A 25,816-nucleotide genomic window follows, 5' to 3' on the forward strand; every position below is an offset into this window, starting at 1 on the left:
GAGGTAGTGATATAATGCTTGATTTTCCAGTTGGAAATCCATAAGGGAAAGCTGTGAAAATACTCTCAATGTTGTGTACACTTAAACTGATACTGAAATCTTTTAGGTGAGACTTTTCTTAGGTTGGATATTTAGGTTAGGTTGTTTTGTTGCTGGCCCCCATTCACATGAGTACATTGCTTAGCTTCCATGTCAGACTTCAGCCTACCTCTTCAAACTGGGGGCTTGTTGACCGACATCTACTGTAGGTGATCTATGGTTAATATTATCTGTGGATAAGTACCTCATACAACCCCACTTGAAAAAATCTGAACTATCCCTTTAAATTAAAAAAACAGAAGTACCCGGACACAATTTTGATAGTGTGTCTAGGTGGGGAACATTAAGGCACTGGACTCCTGACTTGCTATGAATTCACTTGTGAACGTTCATGGCGGGAATGAGCTTCCATAGCTAACGGCCGAGAGAGGAGGCAAACTGCTCGCGCGCACACACTCGCTTACACCTGTGCTGCTCCTCCCTCGGTGAGCGCGCGCCGTCCAATGAGAGACGAGTTCCACTGTGCGTTGGCTTTCTCCGTCTCAAACACGCATACACCGCCACACACGCACACCCAGCCTGTAGTCCACAAGCAGATACAGCACGAGCATCTCCGTGTGAACGCTAACCATGGCTGAAGGAGGAGAAGGCGAGGATGAAATCCAGTTCCTGCGAACTGTAAGTCCTTTTTTTCTGATGCTCTGAAGCCGAGTGCCGGACCGGCGCTGTGCTGGGTGTTACTGCGTCTTTCTGCTCGCCTCTGTGTGTGTGTGTGTGTGTGTGTGTGTGTGTGTGTGTGTGTGTGTGTGGGCAGGGAGTTTACCGCATTAAGGATGACAGCTCCTCGAGATACTAGTCATTGGTCAGGGAGTCCGCATCATGCTGACAGAGGACTTAAAGGCTGGGAGAGGTGTGAAAACATGATGACTGACAGAAGGACAGACGGGAGGAGAGGAGAGATGGACGAAGCTGTTTGTTGTAGTTGCTGTCATTGTCTCACAGAGAGGAGTTGAGCAGCATGCAGACTGTGTGTAGTCGCTGGTGTTGTGTGTTGGGTGGAAGCGGGGCGCAGTGCGGTGCAGACTGGCAGCATGAAGTCTGCTGCATCTGTTTCACTTCACTTCAATTAGCTTCCACACTGAAGCAATGCCACAGGATTGTGTGTGCCTCCGCGTGTGGTCATTTCATGTTTGCCACATCATGAAGGAAAAGCTTGTATTGGACATGCGAGGAACGTGAATAATCACGTGAATTCACTGCACCTGAGGATTTTTTTCTTTTCTTTTCTTTTTTTTTTTTTTTATAGAGGAAGGGGGCAGGCATATAACTCTACACAGTCCTAATATTTATATTACTATGTAGGTATAATAACGCGCAATTAAAAATGAAAGCCTAATTAACCCTTTTTTTCCGCCAAGCTGAGATTCCATTGTTGCCAGTGCAGTTTCCAGCATCAGTATCATGACAGCAGAAGGAAGGTTACTGCAATGCTATTAAGATGCCATGGCTTGATGCTAGAAAATCCTTGAAGCGAGATTAAAGTACTCCACTGGAAGGAAATGTTGGAATAAGGTTGCGCTATGGATACTTTATTAGGCTGTTTAGGCAGAGTGCATTTTAAGATGCACCTATATACATACATTCAAACATTTTTGTGTCATATTTATCTAAAACGCGCTGTAATGTACACACAGAGAATTATCACCTACAGTTTCTCTCAGCTCTACAGAGCTTTTCAAGTGTCTTTCAGCCCATTGTTTTGATTTTATGCCCAACTTAAAGGGGAACTACGCCCATTTTCAGAGTCATACCTGTCATTCCATTAATCAGAGACAGTCTAGAAATACTAGTAAACTTGAACAATTCTCTCCCAAATCAAAAGTAGAGTGCCAAAACTAAAATTTGTGATGTCATCAGGTATAAAGTCTGGAGCTGCTCCATAGACAATGAATGGTGAAAGACGCTATATGTTGTGTTCACGCTGAACATGATAAGAATTTTCGCATCGCGTTTTTTTGAGCATTTAGCGAGTATTTGCCCTTAACAGCTTTGCTAAGGGTTGTGCTAGCTAACTAACTCAGGGAGGCAGCCAATGGCATACTCGATTTGCAGTGAAGCACAAATGATACTTGGATGTAAACATGAAAGCTCTGTGCCTTGAAGCAAAGTGAACCAAGTCAGTAACACTCTTATTATTTATCCTACTGACATGGTGCCGTATCACTGCTTCACACACTGTGTTGTTTACTTTCCACAATAAAATTTCACGCAATAGTTGCAAGAGGGAAACGCAAACCTGACAGACACTGTAAAGATGAGCAACTGGGGGACAAGGAATTGCGTGCCTTCCTTGTCCTCACAAACAAGGGGCCATTAACCGTCAGATGATGGGGACGGTGATGAGAGAATCGCTGAAGGACTGACCAGCCGCCGCTGCCACCCCACGTCACATGCTGGGCTACACGTTTTGTCACTTGCTCACACAGAAGAGAGTGGATATTGGACTTACATTCATCAGGTTGACACAAACACTAATGAATGTTGATACTACTCCATGTCTGTTGGATGTGTAAGTTATTATTTGCTGCCACAAAGTGTACATAAATCCTGTTAAGTGCTGCCCCCCAAAAGCTAAATAAATATAAAATATATAAATGCTGCTTCAACAGTGTGTCTGCAGGTCCATAAAAAGTCTTAAAATGTCTTAAATTCAATTTTATCAACATACGCCTTAAATGTTATCTTAAATATGAATTTCTGAGGTCTTACTTGCTACAAATATTTTATCAAATTTCATTTATCTGTCTTTTAATTTCATGTTGTCAAGATGAGTCAAGCTAGCTCAACTAGTAATGCACGCACCCCATAGACCCAAGCACAGACCCAATGCTGTGTCCTTGCCACAGCGGCCACAGGTTCGTTTCCAGTTCACGGCCCTTTGCTACACGTCAACCCCCTGTGATATTTGTGATTAGAATTTTTAAATGAAATATTGTTGAAAACACAATTGCAATATCTGGATTGCAGGAGCTACAGTTTTTGGACAAAGGTAAAATCTATCATAAAACACCATTTTAAATAAAGCTTTTGTAGTGCTATAGTGATGTCCCAGCCTACAAATCATATCCCAGGCACAAAGGAACATGTTTCATTTATGGTACTGACCCTAGCAAAAATAACATAATCATTTTTATACCATTGTCAGTGAAAATAAAATGCAAAATCATCTTTTTTAAAAAATCTGTCCAAATAATTGCAATTTAATTACTTTGCATTTGGCATTTTAAGACACTTTCAAAGCTAGACCCAATTCTAAACATTTCCAGCTACTCGCATGGAAACTTGTCATGTCAAAATACCATGTTCTCAGTAGAAATGGTAAATTTCACAATTGAATATATGAAGGCATGAGAGACTTGACTGTTGTAGGGCAGCTGAGCCTGAAACCAAAGCTCCCCATCTCCCCTGTGTTCATCAGCTGTGGTAGTGACTGAAGTAAGGAGATCTTTGATACAAGCAGCCCATATGAGTTTCCTTCACAGGCTGTCTGTGCTCAGACATTCAGGAGGATCTCAGAACTCGAACTCCTTTTGCTTTTATTGATGTAGTTTGGTTTCATCAGGATGCCTCTCAGACGCCTCCCTCTGGGTATATCCAACAGGGAGGGGTACACCCAGATCATACTGGAGGGTTTAAATATCTAGCCTAGCCTTGGAGCATTGTGGTATTCCCCCAGGAAGAGCCGCTGATGTAGCTGAGGAAAAGGATAATTATTCCCCTGCCTCCAGGGCCCTGATAATCAGCAGAAAATTGATAGATTTGGAAACCAGTGTATTCAAAAAGGCATCCTTTGAGCTGATTTCCGGATTTTTATCCATGACTTTGAAGTGAGGACAGAAGCACTGCAGTGGAGGTTTGTGGTTACTATACAGAGTGGCTCCCAACAGGCCACCAGTCACCATCTCAGCATGTTTGAGCCTCGGAGCCATGCTTTGCAGTATGATGTGCTGCTCTCTTGGCAAAGAATGTTATCATGCCTAATTCCTGTACATACTGACTGAAGGGGCCAGTTAATTTTGTTTGATTCAAAACTGATGAATGGTAGACATGGTGTCTCAGTTTTAGGACCTTAATGTTTGTTGAAAATTTGTAGTATTATTTCAGGGTCACATTAAGAAAGCAATCATTAGACCAAGCAGTGAGTATGTGTTGTAGACCAAAGCAAAAACATGGTACAAAAGCATGCAATAGTGCATAAAATTGAGCTAAATAGATATGTCTTTAGAACACACTTTAACAAGGTAGTATGATCAATAAATCCAAATTAGGTGACATTAAAAGTCTCCATAAGGTTGATAATTATTAGTCAGGGATCACATGGTACAGTCTGTGGCTAAATCTCCAGTAAGACATCTGGTGAGCTGTATATTTTTTAACCATGTAGACATTGTAGTTGCCAAAAAGAAATAAAAAAAAGAGGCTAATTTAGCTGTATGTTCAATATCAAGCCACATCTTCAAAATTATTTTTTTCAGTAGCAGTTTAAGTTAGTACTTGATTTAGATAAGTGTGTTTTTAGTTTTTGCATGTTAGTTAATCTTCATTTTGTGTTGCTGAAAAATAATAAAGCCTAACATAATGGTACTGCAGTCTTTGAGGGGGCAATCCATGCGGAAATCAAAAATTCATATGTTCTCTTACCTGTATTGCTATATATCAGTGTAGATTGTTTTGATGTGAGTCGCTGAGTGTTGGAGATATTGGCCATAGAGATGTCTGCCTTCTGTCCAATGTAATGGAACAAGATGGATTACATTTGAAAACTGGACAGCAGTGTCTCTTTCCAGAAATCATGACCCGATTACTCAAGATAATCCACAAACCTTGTTGTGAGTTGTTTCATGTAGGAACTATTTTCTTTCTACTGAACTACACCTGCCAACCATATTGCTGCGCAGAGGGAAGAGTGCATCTACTCATGGACAAGAGACTACTAAAAGCTTAGCTTAGATAGCTAACCTTAGTGAGTGTGTAGTATTTCCCAATTTTATTGCTGCAGGTTTAACACAAAAAAAGCATTTCCTGCAGAAAATTACAAAGCATTCCTGAAAATACAGCTATCTTAAAGCACAAATGTGTTGTACTGCACTGCTGAAAAACCTGGAAACAAGTTGTAAAACTGGCAGAGTTGGAGCTGAACTGCAATGGTTTGTATAGCTTAAAGTATGCAAAAGGAGTAGTAGACAGAAAAAATGTACGGAAGAAGTCAGGAGTCAGAATAATAAAGACTGGAAGAACAATAGTGTGAATGCTGTATCTTATTTTATTTGTTTATTTGGATCCCCATTAGTTGATGCCAAGGCAGCAGCAGCAGCAGCAGCAGCAGCAGCAGCAAAACAGGCTACAATGTAATCTCTATGGACAATTGTGCACCTTCAATTTACATCTATTAAAAGTGGTTGTTTTTGCCACTAACGGGTTCAGATTCTTATTTTAGGTGCCTGACAGCATTACACAGAGGATTCTAAAGAGAAATTAAATGTCTCTCTCGCTGATCCAGTCTGTTTGTTAGTTTCAGAAAACACTACACCTTGAGTGAGACTTGGTCACTGTAACAAATTGACAAGCAAAAGGTAGGAAAACGTTTAATTTCTCAGTAGGGTCTGTTTCCGTAATGTTGCCAATTTTTGTTAGAGATTTTATTTCTGAGGTGTTTTTTTTTTTTTTTTTTTTTTTGCATTTTAACAAAACAAAAACTCAGATATAATAGATATAGGACAGGTAGCAGGTAGTCCACAGAAGGTTGTGGTATCCATGGGATAAGGACCATGGGTGGTAAGGGAAGGTCCAACAGAGACCTAGTGTCCTGGTGAATCAGAACACTGTATACAGTCTAGGGCTGTCAACGAATATTCTAAATTCGAATTTAAATTCGAATTGCACCGAACGCACTGCATAAGGCCACACCGCCCGCGGAGGTGCTGCGAGGCGCAGCGCAAGAGCCGGAGCATTTCCGTTAACATCAGACGCGCATTTCTCCATGCTGGTCGACAAGCGGTTCTGCTCCCAGCTGTTGTCTCCGTCACCCGGCTTGACACATTCGCTCGCGCAGAAAATAGACCAGGGCCGGCCACGGAGCTGCGCGGTGCAGCGCAGCCGGTGTGGATGACACAATCGGTTAACATGGGCGCCAAAAGGAAACTGGCTTCGCTTCGAGGCGCTTCGAGGCTATTCGCAGCGCTTCCGCGAGCGGTGTGGCCTGATGGGTCGGGGGGGGGGGGAGCGAGAGGTCCACGGTTGTAATTTAACGTAATGTTATAGATAATTGTTTTATGTGTTTTAATGTGTAGGTATGTAAATGTTTTCAAAGACATTTATGTTGAACTAAAAATACCTACAAGTAGGCTAGTTATGTTTCCTTGTATTAATACATATACAAGTATGTTTCCTTGTATTAGTTTGCCCTCTTGTGGACATATAATGCGAAAAAAAAATTCGAATGGTTCGAACCTATGAGTTATTTTTAGAAGGAATATTCAAATGTCATTTTTGAGCAATTTTGACAGCCCTAATACAGTCCTATGTGGTTAGTCAGCTTGACTCTTCACCCTTTTGATATTTTTTAGAAATGATCACCAGATATTAGAAAACATGATGAGGGAGGTAGAGTATACAATATTTCCTTAAGATGTAGACAAGAAACCATGTCATTTAGCCATTTTGTAAAGCAAGGAGGGGAAGCTGATTTCCATTCTCGCAGAGTAACCCTTTTGCTATGACTATACCAAACAATGCAGGGGAAAGAGTAGAAGAATATTACAATACTCTATTATAATACAACTCTGTATTACAGTAGGACAGCCAGGGACTGAGTGTTTACTATAAATTTTGCTATACAATTGAAAAATGTCTGCCCAGAATTTTTTGAGTTTAGGACAAGACCAGAAAGGTGACCTAAGGTCCCCACAGCTGATTTATACTCGCCACATGTAGCAGACACAGGGGAATATTCTGTTCAGTTTGGCCTTGGAGAAATGCAGGCGGTCAGACACTTTTAATAAGCCCATATAAATTACACTGCAGCCAGTTTACTGCAGCTGGAGTGGTCTCTCTCAATACTGGACCAGTTTCAAAAATTGTTGTCTCCATTAGTCACCCGAGTACAAAAACATGGAAAAATAGGGTCCACGTTGAAAATGACTTCACTTTATGTAGCCTATCCCAGTTTAGGACTGTCATACTTAAATAGTCACACTATCCCCACACCACCACAGTCTTGTGCCCTCATTTGTCCAGATAAGATGAGATTATAATAATGTGTATAATTCATCTGTGCATCATCGTGTGATTGTGTGTGCTGTTGGGGATTTACTGGTCCTGATTGCAGTATTGGCTATGCATAGTTTCCACAGAGTACATGTCCGCTGTCACTTTATTACATCTTGTCAGTATGTAATGTACTGCTGCAGTATTCAAGCTGTCAATACAGTGTGGTTTTGAAAGAGTGGCACTGATAGTAAGTCAGGTAAAATGATGGATATATCCACCTCAGAACATTTTAACGCTGGAGGACAGGGAGGAAATGAGTGCCTCTTCATAGCACTGAACCCAGGCAAAGGCACCGGAGCACTCTGTTTCATTTAATACTTCATTAGGCGCAAGTGACTAACGTTTGGACGTGCACTGCATCTTCATCAGAGTCAAATGGTATTGGCAGAGACAAGAGCAAAAGGCAGCAGCATAGCAACACTCACTGAACAATCCAGTGACACAGCACAGACAGGAAAACTATTATCTGAGGCAAAATAGATTCCGATGAAGAGCAACAAAACCAGAAAACTCATTCATCATCAGTGTCATATGGTGATGACATGGAAGGCTGCGGGAATCTAGACAGGACAGCTGTTACCAAGACACTGACTTTTAAAAGGTACTTCCATATGCATCAGTTGTTTTCCTGTTAATTAGCAGTCCATTTCTATAGTCTGTGTTTATACCAGTAACCTGTGCACTGGTAGCTTTGTATTTTTGAGTTGCTTTGATGCTGGCTACCTGTCATCAGCTCTGCCATTGATATATACTGTAGCTGTAAAACTTTAGCTTCAATGCTGTCCTGAAAATGGCTCCTGATAGGTCTGTCAATATCAGTCTGACTGCACATTAACTCCCCTAAAGTCCCAATTTCTGGGGTTGTAGTACATCGCTGCACTTGCTGTAGCACGTAACAAACACAAATAAAGGCTAGATAAAAAAAACATTTTAAGATGGGTATAATAACCTGTCTTTTAATTTCCAAAGCCTTATTTCCATCAGTACAAGTCATGTCTTACCACTCGGCTGCTCTCACTTTGTATTATTATCATTATTATTATTATTATTGTTATTGTTAAATATTAAGTGAATTTTGTCATAAACCTCTGGTAATGTAAACCTACATGGCGCTTGGGGCTTGACAAAAAAAACTACACTTATGTGAATGTGTTATAGTTATCGAAGCAAAACAGCCTGTCACAGGTTACAGCATGATGATTAGAGGAGAAATGGCAGAGCATAAAGGTCCAGGTGGAAAAAAGAAAACTCAGTCATTTAGGATTTTGGTAAAAGACAAAGAAATCACCTGTTGATTTATATACATAGATCCCAGGGTACATTTTTTGTATTTGGGAACTATTTAAATGTGTTATTGGTGGTAGATTTTATTTTGTTTGTTTGTATACAGAATCTGAATCTCACTTTGAGTTACTGTTGTTGTCTACAAAGAGTTTTTTTTTTTTAGTTTTTACTGAATATTTGAAGGCAAACTATAAAACTGTATCACTTATTCTGTTGCAATTCTGTGTTCTTAGATTGATACATTTTTTTTTTTACTAATTTGTCATATCATCAAGAATATCATTATTGCAAAAATACCCTAAAATATCACATTATAATTTTAGGGCCATATCGCCCACCCCTACTCTCGGGCTGTTGCTCGAACTACAGATTGTACTTCCTCATTTTTGTAAGACACAGGACACAAAGAGTATAGAGGTGGATTGAGAGAGAGAGAGAGAGAGTGCTCATCAAATGCTGATCTGTGTTGGCTATTTCTCACCTAAAAATGTTTTCAGAAACATATTTTTGCTGACAGTTCAACTCTAATAGTTGTAATATGTAATAATATATAAATAAGAGATCGTTTGTTACCAGCTTGTTGCCACATTGTTTTCGGACAATCTGGCCAAAACCAACTCACATTGCCCACCAGTAGGCGTGTTTATTGGTTCAGTGCGGTGCAGTATATTCTGATAGCTGTAGGTTTTCTACCTCTTGAGCAAAATCAAATTCTACAGTGCTTTTTCTCTGTTTTCTGCGGCCATGTAGCACCGATTTTTAAAAGTATTTACATCTTTCTACTGCATAGACAACCCAGTTTTGTGAAAAACTTCTTTATGTCTATTAGATGTGAGAAAATAGCCAAAAAAAAAGCCCATTGTATTTTACCAGAGCTCAGAGTTATGTCCTCAGTGTATATTTTTGCCCGTTCAACAGTGCTAAACCCAAAGTGATTCCATTACAATGATGTAAAGTGGAGAAAGCTGCCAGTCCTCACATTTACAAGTAAATGCTGGGCATTTTTCCTTGACAAGAGACCATATCTGGTTTGTCATATGGCAACACCAATGCTTTCCAACTTTGTCCCCTGTATACTGTATATCCACGGATTCTCTTCACATAAAAAGGCAACAGGGTGAACTGTACAAAGACCACACTAGATTCAAAGTTATAGACAGTCATCCATTGAGGCTGCATGTTAATGATGAAAATGCATTGCAGGCAGTCCTGCTGGGTCTTCAGCTGCCTGCATGATGCACACAATGTATAATGAAATTTTCAGTTAATGTTTTTTTTTTTAAATGTTTATGAGGTAATGGGGTCATTTAAGTAACAAAATAGGGTTAATTGAAGAATTAAAAAACAGGAGATGCATATATTTTAGATATTGGATAGCGGGACCCTTTGGCTTAGACCGTACACTCTACACTAAATATGTTTTGCCCAGGTGGATCTAAATGAAAACAGACAATCAATACTGTTAAACTGTGATAAAGGTTCTTGATTATCAGTAGTGAATATGGTACGTGAGCAACCTAATGCAGCTAAAAAAAATTTAAATTAGCCCGGCCTTCTCTCTACATCACCACTGGCTTTACCAATATCTGTCTGTCAGCAACCATTTGCTTCTGCCAATAATGTAAAGCTCTGCTGCTTCTATCTCTTTTTAGAGAGAAACGTGCATTTTATATTTAAAATGCTCTAATAACAATAGTAAATTTACACACTGGCTTTTTGCCTCCCCCTTCTCTGTAGAGTTCTTCCCCCTTTCTGCCTCCTCTCCTCTCCTTCTGTTCCATCCCTACCTTTCATCCCGCCCCCCCTCCCTCCCTCTAATCCTGCAGCACTCCCTGCTAAGTGCACTTTGAATGCAGATCAATACATGGTTACTGGTGACTGCTGATGTCTCAGCACAAAGCAAACAGCATGGCAGCAGCCGTGTTTTTGTGTTCATTTAATCTCTGTTACAGAGAAATGTCTGTGTTTGCAGACTGCACAAATGGACTGAGCAGAGATTTCCAATGGAGAGCCACTGCAGGTCAATTAAAGGGACACTCCACCTATTATCTGTCTAATGAGTATCAAACACTCAGTCCCTTTAGGCCTCAAATACAAATGACCTGAAATACACTGACTATTAAAAAAAATCATTAAATAACATTTATTTATAATCTGAATGTCAACAATTTATTGGAGTATTTCACAATTTAATGTTTATGTATTGTGTTTGAATGTGTTCATATAAAGGGTGTATTGACGCTAACCGTAATAATTAAAAATAAAATATTATGATATTATGTTAATACTACACATATGGTAATATTATGTAAATACTCCAGTGCCTCTTGAATAATTTCTGTCTCTTTCAGCTCTCACTTCATCTCCCTCCTCCAACACCTGGTTGCCCTTTCACTATCTATTATGTGTAATTGTTCTTTACCGGCTCTCTTTCCATCTCTATGCACTCGCATTTTTAGTGAAATGTACTTGCCAAAACAAAGTGACAAAATGCACAATAAACAAAGTTCAAGATGAATTAGACTGATAACATTATTATCATTATTATTAATTTCAAATTTTTAATAGATATCACAATAATATCATTATCCGGAACTCTTTTGGCCATGATTATAGTGTATCAACCCTAATTCATATGATTATTTATTTTTACAATATCTAATTGTAACATTTTGCAGCAGGAATCACAATTTCACATGACAAAATACAGTTAACCAAAATCAGGATATTTTTCCAATAAGTCCTCCAAATTAAACAACAAAATATATTGTTAGGCCATGCACTCTACAATGCCACATAAAAGCGTGACCTTACAATGCTCAGAGTTTAGCTGAGGCAAGACTGAAGGGGCAAAATATAGAATACTTTTCAATGTATGTAATCTTCATTCATTGTGCAAAATAGGAAAAAAGCACGTTGTCTGACTCAAATAGTTAATTTTAAAGCCAGTATTGGCCAAGACCAGTGACATACCAGTGACATACCAGTATTATCGCGAATCCCTAGCTGATAATATCGGTAAGACATTAGTATTCATGTTCCCATCTGCAGGTGGGTCATCACGATAAGAGTATGCATGTATAATATGATGTTAATTACAATACAGAAGAGACTTGATGATCACTAAAATTAGGTGGGGAAAACAGTGGATATACCAATATCAGTATCCGTTATTGGTCAAATGACTTGTTACAGATCGGCATATCAGATAATGGCAAAAAATCCAATATTGTGCATCCCTGTTCATATTTTCACTTCATAACAAGATAAATAATACAGATGTGTTGATTTTCAGTTGGATTTTTAATTCAGTTGCATAAAGTCAAAGTCATTCCAACTAAATAACAAAATAAGGTTGTGATACCCTTTCAGTCAAGAACCATATTTTCTGATGTGATGCCCTTCTCAGGAGAACCTAAGTGTTAAGTGTCCTCCAAAACAGTTGACATCCCTGCTATAACATATATTGTTTTCTGATCAGTCACCACTATGGTTAGGTCTGGCAACAGAAACGACTTGGCTGGGGTTAGGTAAGGGAATTATTTGCTTAAACAAACACCTAGTACTTTGTCGAGGTTAGAGAAACTGAGAAACTGCAGTTGCTCTAATGACAACTTTAGGCTGGCTCCAGAAGCCAGTCAATCCCTATAGACCCCCATGTTAAAATGCCCAACTTTAAAGAAGAAATAAACATGTTTACAGACTGGTACAAAAAAAATAGTTTTGGTCTCTGCATTTTATTGAGGCTTAAAATTATGCATAATTAAGGGCGGGCTGCTTTGAGTGACAGGCTGTCTGCAGGCAAACAGTGTTCGGGCTTTTGAAATGTGTCAGGTGCCTTACAGATGCCATCTTCTTTTTCTCTTGAGGAAAGCTTTATAACTGCAGATGCTTTCATCCTGCTGCACAGGGAAACTTCCCACTTTCCTGGGTCTTTGTCATCTGCAAGCTCTCACCTAGGAAAATGTATTCAGGTATTTTAATGTTCCATAAGCTGGTGAGAAAACTAGGTTTTTTTGTTGACATGACTTTGAGGAATCAGGCTAGGGTTGAAGGCTCTCACTAATTTCACAAGTGTCTGTAACCACCGTCAGTGTGATACTTGCTGGTTTTAGAATAGGTTGGAGCAGTGCATGAGAGGGAGGAATGGCTTGGAGGGTTCAGGCTGTGGTTAGGAGCAGCCATGCAGAGTTGTTTGTGTTAGTATAAAACTTACTGTACCCATTCTGCCACTTCAGCACTGTCCTAAATTCATCAAGGGAGCTTAGTTCCCCATGTAAGGACATGCTGACCGGCCTGTGGAGCAAAACAAGTTTTTATTATCATACACTGCTGACCCAGTATGAAAACAACTGTTGTTTGATGTATTAATAAAGCAGTACATACTGAGCCGAGGAGAATGTAAAACATAAAAATGTGGTGGCTATTCTGGCTCAGTATCATTTAACACTGTTTGTATTTGTGCTGATACCAGTCAGTTGAAGTCCCTTCCACCAGAAATGCATAGAGATGCAAGGAAACAATTTAAGGAGAGAGGAAATAAGGGATTATGTTTTTTGAGAAATTAGACATCCTTTTCTCTGAAGCGCAACGTGAAGCGATATCTGCTTCTGATTATGGCGGCAGCTGATCACAGCTGGATCCGCTGTCAGTCGGCTTTAACAGCTGCAGAGACTTTTAATGCAGATTGTGTCACATGTGCAATTTACTAATACTAAAAAGGCACACAGGTAGGGCCAGACCAACAGTGTTTCCTCTCGGTAGCCTGTTTCCTGTTTAACAACACCTGCACATGAATCTTAAACTGTAGGCTGTATTTATACAGTGTACTGTGTCCTGCTCCGAGGTACAGAATGCCGTTATATTAGTTATTCATTGATTATTTGCATCTGCATATTGATATTCTGATTTTCAATTGACCCTTTGCTAAGCCCCGTCCCTTTGTGATGGTCCGACAAGCTGTCGGAGTAAGCGTGGAGCCCACACTGTAACTAACTGCACTCCCTGAAGAAATATTATCATATTTTTGGGAAACTGAAACAGTGATTCCAGAGAGAAACAGACAGAGGGGTCTACAGTCTGTGTTTGAAGGATAGCCTATATTCAGGATGTCAAACTAACTCAGCAGCAACAACAGGTTAAAAAGACAAAGATAGTTAGAAGCTAAAGCTGAACTATAGGCTACAGATCACAGAGTAAAAGGGAACCACCACATCACTGCTGATCACCACATAAGACAATGAATATAAAGGGAAACTTCACTGATATTAAACCAGCTGTGCAGCATTGCAGTGTGAGCATATGAACAGTGTTTGGCTTTGCCCCCGTGCCGCTGCCAGCACCGAGACCTCTGCCGCCGGACAAGCAGGGATCTCCGGGGGAAGTCAAACAACGTTCATCTGCACACAATGTGATTACATGCAGCTGGTTGAATATCAGCTGCGGTCGGTCTTTTTTTCCCTGTTATAATCATTAACAAGCAAAAGCAGCATGTGTATACATTCAGTGGGCTATATCTTCAGTAGCTAGCTAGTTAACCCTACTCTTTTCAGGGTTTGACTTTGGTTTTGAAACAGGGAAGAAATGTAAATCTCCTTCCAACCTCTCCAGGTAACGAGTATCATTAATACACAACGTGCCCCAGGCACAACATTTAGCTCCAAATCCACAAAACCAGCTCGAAAATGAAGGAAATCGGAAACAATTGCATTACAGTCAATGGAGCACGGGTGTGTTGTTGTCGGACCCTGGTCTGAGCCGGCCCACTGCTACGTTATGATTGGCCAGTCCGCGTCTGGGGGCGGGACTTAGCAAAGGGTCAATTCATGAAAATGAATGAAAAGAAGATATTTCTAATAAATGAAGACAGTTGTTTGTTCTCCTTTTGTCATTCAGACCTACCATTTACATAGATGTTTAATTAGATGGTCAATCTGGAACTTGGAAGTGATATACTCAAGTTGAACCTGATATTTTTCTTCACTTCGGTATGAAACTCTAGTGATGTTGAGATGTACCAGATCAGTCCGATCAGCTGCAGCGTCTAATCAATAACATATTCAATTACGGGGCATATCATCTACACTGTATTGGCTCATAAAAAACTTCCGGTGGTTCTGTGTGTCCTCGATCCAGGGGTGTCCACTCCACAGAGCAGAAAGACGAGCTTTGAGATGGCCTTCAAGATGACGACTAGAATGACTTCTGGTTCAAGCGAGGAGCAAGGAAATATCAAATAAGAGACTTTGGAGGCATCCATTGTAGTTCTCAAATCCTCTAGAACTTGGACAAGCTTCTCCAGTGGCCTAATGGCAGCTAAATGTGCAATCCATGTTAAGACTGACAACATATGTGAAGTGGACCATGGTAATAAAACACTCATTTTAGTCAAATGAAAGGAATGTAATACTTTTTTTCAGCAAAATTGTAGGTGCATATTTGCTGTCAATTCAAACTGTTTCAATATTTTATTATTTAGAGAGTGTATGTCTACAGTCTATCTGTAATTTGGGCTTTAAGGCCAAGACACACTAAACCAACATCAAAGAACTAGTGGCTATAAAGGCCGCCTGTTGCATCACTTCACTTCAGGTTCTGCGCATCGTGAGAGGAAATAACTCTCCACATTAGCAGGGGGCAGTAGTCTTACTTTTATCATTCAAAAAGGGAAACCAGAAGGAATGACAGAATGGATTCAAGACGCTATTTAGCAGGTTAGCACATTAACAACATAACCCAATGTTGAAAGAACAAATGATACACATTGTGGGCTAGTGAAGATTTACGCAAACAATTACAAACTGTTTCTGCTAATAAGGTTAATGACAAAAACATATTCTTACCTAATATAACAAGTTTGATTCAATCTCACGCCATTTTAATTTTTAGTGGTTTGTTGCTTTGTTCTCTTCCATTTCTCTTCTCATGCTCTGAGCTTAACTGCCAATCAGAGTGCCTTCTCACACCGACTGATTCCACCGTCTATGAATCAGCTATAAATCGGCGGACAAGGCATACTAGCGCCAACAGTGCAGGACACACCGTAAAAAACAAAGGCCACAGCCAGCCGATGGCTTGGTGTGTCAGGACAAAGGTTTGCTAGTTGTAAAGTCCTTTGAGGTGAATTTGTAATATTTGGCTATATGAATAAAATATTTTTTTCTGATTCTATAGAAGTGTTTGATAAAGTCACGGCACTCAAACAGATAAATATTAGTGCCTCAGTTTAACAAAGATTTGATGCGTAGGGAAACATTTTCTGGAGTTGCACTGTGGTGAAATATATTCTATGAAGAAGTTGAAATTCTGTCAGTGTAAGCTTCTGTTTTTCTAAATCCCAGCACATACAGTACATGCCCAAGCTTCATTTTCCTTCTACACTGCCACAGATAGACATAGATGCACCCTTATCCCCTTTTGTATATCAGTACATGTGACTGCTCCACCAGCGTTTAGACCTGTCAATGAAAAGATGGAGAATAAGGTTTTCCTCTACCATCACACACAGCTGTGGCTTTATATAGCTCCTGTATTAATAATTCATCACATATACCTGTGCACCACCACTGGCAGTGATGTCATCGTCATAAAAAGTAATCAATGATTTAGTTTTATAGCACTCATATTGAAACAGACTTCACAAAGTGCTTCAAAATAAAGCTTAAACTGAAAAGAGCATGAACCCATAGAAATCAAGAAGAACTATATTATTTGTCATTATATGAGCAAGCAATGAAACTGCAAACTCCCCATGGTGCACAAGAGAGCTCCAGCCGCTGCACTATTGCGCACCGCCGAAGCAATCAAATGCTGCTTCTAATGTAAATGAAAGGAATTCAAATTGAATTAGATCTGGTGTGATACCCAATTTGTTCCACATTTTTACTCCACCATAGCTTACTGGGCTCACTCTAGAAAAACATGTAGGCCATTCTGTTTTTATGAATACAAGTTTATGTCTGAAAATGGAAATGTATGGCTTTTGTGGTAGGTATTGTTTATACATCAGTGATAGTATAGTGTTGTCTAATTTTTATACTACAGGGCAAACTACTTACAGGGATCACATTACAGTGATCAACTGCTTACATGTATCAAAAAGCTGGGGAAAGAATCATTCCTAAACAAATGTTATATAAATGATTCGCTTGTAGTCATCAAGTTGTCCGCTTACGGTGTCCATTTTGGGTGTTTTCATACATGACAATGACGTTAGTGATGTAATTAAGCTTTTTAAACAAAGCAGTCCTCTGCGATTGTTAAAATATTCTTTTAAATATTGGTGTCAGTGTGAGTTTGTTGGGAGTTTGTTTGGATTCTGTGTTGGATATTAGCCACTGCTATGAGCTCATGCTAACTGGGCAGACCTTAAAGGGGTAGTGCACCCAAAAATGAAAATTCAGCCATTATCTACTCACCCACATGCCGAGGGAGGCTCTGGTGAAGTTTTAGAGTCCTCACATCACTTGCGGAGATCCGAGGAGGAGTGGGTAGCAGCACAACTGCACACCTAATGGCTGACGGCGACCCAGATTAAAATGTCCAAGAACACATAATTGAAACCACAAAATATCTCCATACTGCTCTTCCGTAGTGATCCAAGTGTCCTGAAGCCCCGACATAAAAAGTTGTTTGGAAAAATGCTATTTAAACTCTGTTTTTAGCCTCACTGTAGCCTGTAGTTCTAACTGCCTCTCTGTACACTGAGCTGACGTGTGCGCTTGCGCAAGACCGTGAGACATGGGCACCGCCTTCATGTGTGTTCACGTGCTTTTGCTGGTCTCGCGCGCGAGCACGCACACATGAGCACAGTCCTCAGTGGAGTCTGTTTTTGAAGAAATTGGCTCCATTTTCCTGTTAAAGATCACTGTCTGATATAAAGGTAAAGAAGTGAAAATATTCTACCTAACGGCATACACTTAAACTGACAGGGATTTCTTTTTAGGTGGGCATCTGTGATGGCCCTTAGTAACTGTGATAAATGGTTGGCATTATATCCTGGATGGGTATGTATTTAAATTGATTCAAGTAAAATATTAGGTTTTTACTTGGACACCTAGATGTTCTGTTTGGATTTTCAATAGCTGTTGTCACTACAAGAGCAACCATGATGTGTTTGGCTGAGAGTCACCAGTTGGTTAGCCAGTTGACTACATTGTGTTCTGTTTGTGATGCTACCTGAATGATGTTTACTTTGTGGTCATTGCCCTAGTTAGGGCGACTAATGTTAAATTTAATAATAACACCACAGTTAGTTGATTGAGTTAATTCATTTTGCTTGACCACCACAACCCCTAGTCAACTTCGCTGACGGTACTTGTTTCACAATTAGTTTCTGTCCTAAGTTAAAGTTTGTATAAGTAGAAAATTGTACACTTTGTAGGACAGCTTGCATTCAAATGTGCGCCTATTGTAGGGAGATGCCACTGCAGTAATGGTAACTGTTTACTTCCTGTACTTGCCCAGATATATACAGGGACGTCTGATGGAGTCAGTGTAGAAATCGTCCTGTGTGGTGCAGGGTGGGGTGAGGGGGCGTTGCATTAGGGGGAGAAAAAGCAATGGTCCTCCATCAGCTGTCAGTGCACTGCACACACACGCACGCACACAAAGAAACTGATGAGCCCTTTACTCAATATGAAAGTTTAATGACTTCCCTCCTAGTTTCATAAATGTTATGTCCTCTCTCTGAGCCACACCATTCCCTTACTATCAATCAACCAAACACTCTGCCTGTATTTCAGATCTGCTAGAACCCACCCACACACAGTATGTGATCAGGGCTGACAGGGCGCGGTGCACCATCCTTATGGCTTTAAGGTCGATCATACCATAAGAGTAAAAGAAATGTCAATCAGTCAACTCACTACTCTCCAGTGGGCTTGAGCACTTTTCAGACATGGAATACAGAGCATTGGAGGCAGGTTGACTGTTGGAGTGATGATTATTTGTCATTTAGACAGAGGTCATCAGTCTTTAGTCAGACATGACAGCACAATTACTAAGAGACTAGAGACAAAGACAGACTTCCCATTGACTTTATGTGCAATTGGGTAACCTCCAAAACACACTTCGTGTTCCGTCTAACCACACAATACCATTCATTTTCCATGGGACACAAGCACATTGATTAGCAAGGCATTATGGTATTCTTAAAGATCTATGATAATACCTAGATACTGAATGTCAAAATGACATGAGATTCTTTCGAGTTGCTCGCCTGGCGCATATGCCAAAAAAAGTTCCTAGCGTCCAGGTTTACTTCCATGGTATGCAGCCCACAGAATATGCACAGTGATGTTTCCCCCCGCTGGTGCCACCCCAGAGTTCCCCCTCAGCTCATAGACTTAATATCGTGATGACATCACAAACTTTTAAATCACTTTTCTTGGCTCCAGGAAAGTTTAACAAATATAAAACCACCATGGATGAAAAATTCATATTAGAAACAGTCATAAGTGAGTGACCTTATTTACAATTTGAGATGTACAACAGTGTCAACAGTTTTACAGACATCTCTTTTATAATGGTGGCCTATGGGGAAAATGCTTTTTGGGCCACAGGGAATTTTTTGGCTGCAATACCGAGAGTGGCCACTGGAAAAATTGGCTGAAAGGTTGAGCAGCATTCATGGGGGCCCAGGGATTCCAGGCAATATAGAGCTGACCAGAAAAGAAAGGGGAGGGGTTGAAAGTAGGGATGGCAGTTTTGATTCCCCTCAGGAAGTCCTAGTGAGTAAGTGACTTCATTTTGAGCCACAAAACCCCTTCAGCATTGTTAACTATGTCAGCACCACCATCTGTGCTGACACTGCTAATTGTGCTAACCTAGCTAACAGTGATAAGATGCTAAAGGGGGGTTGCGGCTCAAAATTGAGCTGCTCACTCACCAGGGTGACCAGGTGGGGAGACGGGGTGAGGGTGAGCACGTTTCCACAGCGTTGCTGTTGAGTGGGGATGGTATTGCTAGTGGTGATCACTGAATGAACTGCTACGTCCCACCCAATCTGGCTGGTGCGCAGTGCAGAGTGGACAATGCTAGCTAACCAGCAGAGACTGGAGGATGAGCAGCGGGTTTCATGTTTCTGCATCTTAATGCAGCTAGCTGGCTCCCACCAGATCCGGGGGTGTGCAGTGTAACTAGTCAGAAATGTTCTTGGCAGTTAACCAATTTAACGGCTAACCGTTAATATCAATCGTTGAAAGTTAATCATTTTCAACTTTGCTGGATTTGGATTGCTTCGAATCATTTGCCAAAAAACAGTCAAAAAAAGCAATGCAGATAGTTAAGTCTTTACCTGCTGTGAATATAAGAGACGCCTGCTCTCTTACACTCTCATGCTCCCTGTACAAATCTCACACCAAATAATAAATAAATTCAGCCAATAAAAGGATTTTGTCAATGACACAAACAACATATTTGCAGTATGCTTCACAACCGCAGCCTCTCTCTCTGGAAGTCTTACAAGGTCATTTCTCCATTTTATCTGACTTGCACAAGCATTGACTGAGAGGACACTAAGATGGAACTTTCCTCTTTGTCCTCTTCATTCACATGCTGTATGGAAAATGTTTTGTTGGATGTTCATTTATTTATCCATGCAGCTGAAATGAGTCTAATATAATATAGGGAGAGTTTTGGTCTGATTATTAGGCTACTGGGGCTGTACAAGGGTTTTTCAACCTTTTTTTCCCCCCAGTCACACCATGAGGGGAATAGACTGATCTTATCTGAGAAGAATCTTTTTTAACACCTTAAAATCTTCCACCATTTTCCATGGTTTATTTTAGGGCTACAACTAAATTTTTATCATCAATGAATCAGCAGATTGTTTTCCTGATTAATCAATTAATTTGTTAGTAATCTTTAACATTAAAAAAATGTGGGAAAATGGCAATCACAATTCCGTAGAGGCTGTTTGTTTTTTCCAACCATTTTTTTCTATCTCAATTTACACTTATTGCCGTTTTCTTGCTGTCTGACATTTCAATGATAGTGTATGTTGTGTTGTGTGTGTGGTTAAAACTGAGACTATACAGTATTTGTTTGATGTGAGCTGTCCGTTCTTCCCTCTGAAAGTGAAGGCTCTTGATAAGGCAGTGAATGAACACAAGATCTGATTAATTTTTGCCTTTGAAAAGCAGAAAATAACTTCTTTAGCTATTTTTGGATGTTTTCCACCTCAGGTACTGTCAGATGACTGTCACATTGTGCATTACAGAACTGCCTGTGTGCCTGCACTGTTGTTACAGGCCTAATGGGGAACTCTTCTATATATATGTTGAGTATATGAGCTGATTTTTTTTTTTTTTTTAATCATAAGATAGAGGGGATGGTGGATGGCCTGCCAAGCTACAGACCACTGCAGACCAACATCAGCATAACTGGTTGTACGTATTTCAGCAAGTCATCACTATGTTTCTAGCAGCTTTTTAGCCACCAAACCTGGGTGATTTTTAGAAACCCCATTGCTGTTTTTCCTACAGGGAAAATGGCACAAAAAGCGGTTGCTTTTTACTGAGACATTTCTGCATTTCCAGCTGAGACTGTGCCACCCAAAACAGGTATTTCAAGCCAAGTCATAATCCTCTGCTAACCATAACCAGGTGTTTTTATGTGCCCAAACCTAACCACGTTAACCGCAGCAAAGTTTCAATGCATAGCAATGTAACAAATGTACAAATTAGAGCTGGGTTTAAAAAAAGATTTAATCGATTCGAATCAATTTTCCTTTAAATGGCACAATATCAATTCATTAATTAAAAAAATCGATCTTTTACTATAACTATTTTCCTCCGTGGACGTGTTGTACAGCCGGTAGCAGACTGCAGCAGCAGTACTATCAACCCAGATATCAGCATTTAGCGAGATCACCATTTAGCACCTGTGGTCATGGCGAGAGATCACGCGAGACAGCCGGACACTGAATGAAGACAGAGCAGCAAACAATGGTGGGAGCGCGTCCACTGAAGGCATGGGTCTACGGTGCATTTTTCTCACTCGCATTTTCCCCTAAAAATATAACGCTAATAATGTACGCATGTTTATTAAATGCACATCAGTTTCACAGAAAAGATTAAAAAATACCACTAGGCATCAGCACACTGCTAACTGTCGCCTGTTTGTGCCTCATACAGATCTGCAGGTAAAGTTAACTTAGCGTTAGCAAGCGTGATAAAAGACGGCAGAGAGGCGACGTTGTGCAAATAAACCAAAGATTTATTAATTTTCTGTAGCAGTAAACACATGGGCCGATAACAAATGTGTTAACTAACTATGCTAAAGCTTTACAAGCTATTCAGGGCTGCCGATGATAACGTTAACATGACAAACAGCAAGGCTAACGTTACGGCTAACAAGCTAACGTACTGACGCTCCTCAGACACTCAGAGACACACACATACCGGGCAGTCTCTCAGTCCTTCCTTAGCCGCTAACGTTAGCTCATGTACAACACAGGTACCACACAGAAACTTTTACAGAGGGTCATAATGTGCTTCTAGTGACTGTCAAATCGCCAGCGAAGTTGCTTACACTGCGGACACCGAGAGCAGCTGTTAGTGCCTGCTCTCATGGGACAAAGATCCTCTGAGAAGAAAGACGGTTCACTCTGCTCTGCTGCCAGGAACAAACTGGGAGGCAAAGATCCTCTCTGAGGAAGAGGGTTCACTTTGCTGCAGGGTTCACCTACATTGTTTCTCTTCTGATACAGTCAATGTGTGCATCACAACCACTGTAGTGTATTGCACAAAAGCTTTATAAGACGGTTACAGGCAGCAAACTTGTGGATGTCCTTTGTTTACATTTTTTGGTTAGGGTTAAATTGTCTGCCTTGTGATTAGATTTAATTTAAAATATTTATTTTGTATGTGTCAGGTAATGTTAAATAAAAGTACATGATGACTAATGTACTGCTTTGGTCAATTCTTAATGTAAACAGTATTTTTAATAGTAATGCACCAGGTCAGAGGGTTCCTTGTTAAATATACTTTGTTAGTTCTCAGAAAATATCTTAATATCCAAGAAAATTTTGTATCATAATTGAAATATACTTGACTGAATCAATATTAAACTGAATTAAATCGAATCGAATTGAATCGTGAATCGAATCGAACAGAGTCCTTGAAAATCGAATCGAATCGATCTGGAAAATCTGAATCGATATCCAGCCCTAGTACAAATGTACAAATATAATGCATTAGTGGTTTGTAGAAATGTACAGTGCCAGCATTTATTCTGGCTAGGGATGTCAGGGGTTGACCATTTATCGGATCGCCACTGAGAATGCTTTTGACTGATTACGCATGCTGCTCTCTCTAGTTCACTGCACTATGCACCACCTGGGTCTGCTTGGAAAAAGACAGCTGGCTAATTGTCTTAACATATGGAACCATTGTAACCGGTACTCCACCCTCTGGTCTCCACTTGTTAGCTAGTCTTGGCCATTCTGCATTGTGCAGCCAGGTTGGGTGGGAGCTAGCAAGAAACACCACTAATTTGGCAATTTCCGCTAGTAACACCATCCCCACCCAACAGTGTTGCTGTGGGAACATTGTGCCCACTCTCTGGTCTCCCCCAGGTGACCCTGGTGAGTAAGTGGGTCAGTCTTGAGCCACAAATTTAGCATTGACTGCTATTAGGTTAGGAGTGTCAGCACAGTTAGTGGTGCTAACATAGGTAACAATGCTAAAGGGGTTTGCAGCACAAGATGTAGCTGCTTACTCACCCGGGGCTACCTGGGGGGAGACCGGGGGTGGCCATGATGTGTCCGCAGCAATGTCAACCCGCCGCCAGCAGTGTTACCAATGGTATTTGTGAATGAACGCAGCTGCTGGCTAGCTCCCTCCTTACCCAGCTGGTGCCCAGTGCAGAGTGGCCAAGGCTAACATTAGGTAACCAGTAGAGACCAGAGAGTGGGCTCTGGGCACTATGTTTCCATATATTTAAGTGGCTCACCAGCTTTCTGTCAGCAAAGCCAACATAAAATGAAATAAAATGCAAGACGTTTACAACACAGAACATTAAAACTGCACCACGTCTACATGGATAGCACTTTAAAGTGCAGTGCTAAAGCACACTGAGTCAGTGGCGCGCCAGACCCAAACAGGAGGCCTCTTGTATTTCACATAATTTTGTGTGTGTGTGTTTTTTTTTTGTTTTTGTTTTTTTTTTAAATTAACCACTTAATTAAAGATTAATGGGTGTCAGGCTATCCTAGGCAACATTAACCAAAACTGACATCCCTAATTTTGCTGAATGGGTTAGGTGAGGTGCCTGTGATTTCCTGTGGTGTGTAGATGCTGTAGTTGTGTGTTGTGTGTACCACACTGCAGTGATGTGCTGTAACATTGGTTGTTAGGACACTGGTTATGCGCTGGAGCACTGCACTTAAACTAGAGGCTAAAGTCTTGTTATTGAAGAAGAATAACCTCCACTGGTTTCATGGGTATTTTGTACACTTAGCATGCAAGTTAGTTTAACATGTTGGTAGACGGTTGTTGTGCTGTTGGCTTGGAGGGTTGTGTGGAGTGTGTGGGAGCAGGTAAAGAGGCTCTGTGAATGAAAACTGTATTTAAAGAATGAGAGCAGCAGTGTGATAAATATAACATGTCATACTGATGGATATGAGCATTATAGTCTACTGAATTTATCAAGACAACAGGTAAAGATGGAGGACGTGTTGAATTTGCACCAACAGCAGATTAAAAGCAGATCAGGAAACGGGGAGGCTTCTGTGTTGCTGTCTTTGTCCCTCCTCCACTCATCTCCCACACACACGCACACACACACACACACACGGTCAATCACAGGAGTGGTTGACTGCTCTTCTTCAGGTCCGGTCAGGCTCAATTAAACCTTGTGTGCCACTACTGAATAATTCAAAAGGAGTGGTGAGGCTGATTGGTGGATTCATAATTAATGTTGGACAACATATTGGTCAATGCACTGCTGTGATTTAGAGCCAGTGTGTGTCTGTGGTTATTACTGTGTGTGCATGCTGGCTAGTGAACAGCTGAGTGTGCTTTTTGTGTTATACAGCAGCGCTCACATTGTGTATTACAGAACATTGTTTTAATAAAAATATGGTGTTATGGTTCATATGTTTGACATGATGTAAGATTCCCACAGTGATGCTAGTTGCTTTTCCAGTTTTGAGATGGAAAATCAGTGGATGGGGGGAAATGGTTTAACTTAATGGAAAAGAAAGGGAAACATACATCTACATTTCTGACCAATTGTGTCTTTTCCCCCAGTGTGATATAGAATGGCTCTAGATTCTAAAGTACCCATGAGTCTCATCAGCTGCTTCTAAGGAGAAGACTGAAATCAGGGTTGTAGCATTATTAGATCTCTTCAAAGTAGAATTTCAAATTAAGTGGTACCTGAAATCCTCTATATTTCTTATTCAACAACAAATCCCATGTGCAGACACAAACCATCAATTAATGTAGGCTATCTATTAACAAATATTGTGTGTGTATCAAAGCCTGATATATCTCATTTTTCTGTGCCAAAGAGCTCCATTGTTGTCCAAAAAACACATCAAAGAGCTACACTACACTGGGTGACATGTTCCTTCATTTCCATTAGGGGTGCCACAGTTAATAATCACTAGGGGTGTAATGAGATATTGATTCAACAATCAATAATCCAGTGTCATTGATGCAAAGTGAAAAATCAGTGCATGTTGTCATTTTTAATGTATAGCAAACCTTCTTCTTAAACATTAAAAAAGTACTAGCAGCCTAGCGCTAGGCAGGCAAAATTAACTGATAGCATCTTGTATTGATTGCAAACCCCTGAACTGAATCAAATAGAAATTGTGGTAGTCTTTGTGATATCAGCAAATATCCTATTATTATCCATAGAATCAATATAATATCATATTGTGATGAAACCTGTGATTTACACTCCTAATAAACTTATGACAGCACTGGTGTTACCAGTCACGACGGACATTTTACAAGAAAAGATTTGTTGATGACGCTCAAAATCTGTAAAACCCTAACTTTGATCTTCAACTGAAGATGTTTAGATCTTCCCCTTATTTTGAACAAAATGGAACACAAACAGTTGGTGTGACTGTGGCATTGCTATTCTTTATAACAAGCTGAAGCTTTCTTTGGGTTGTGGCTAGACTCACAAGTCAGTCTTTAGACGCTTT

General features: G+C 40.3%; 1 protein-coding gene across 1 annotated transcript in view; it reads left to right on the top strand.

Moving 5' to 3' along the window:
- The first annotated feature begins 408 nt into the window (after positions 1-408).
- Positions 409-25,816, top strand: part of ryr2a (ryanodine receptor 2a (cardiac)) — a 254,922-nt gene continuing 229,514 nt past the window's right edge. Inside the window, exon 1 of the mRNA XM_049562736.1 lies at positions 409-717. Within this exon, the coding sequence (XP_049418693.1) occupies positions 670-717 (48 nt within the window). The 5' untranslated portion in view covers positions 409-669. The remainder of the gene's footprint in view (positions 718-25,816) is intronic.

The sequence above is a fragment of the Epinephelus fuscoguttatus genome, linkage group LG20 (genome assembly GCF_011397635.1).
Source record: "Epinephelus fuscoguttatus linkage group LG20, E.fuscoguttatus.final_Chr_v1".
NCBI lineage: Eukaryota > Metazoa > Chordata > Actinopteri > Perciformes > Serranidae > Epinephelus > Epinephelus fuscoguttatus.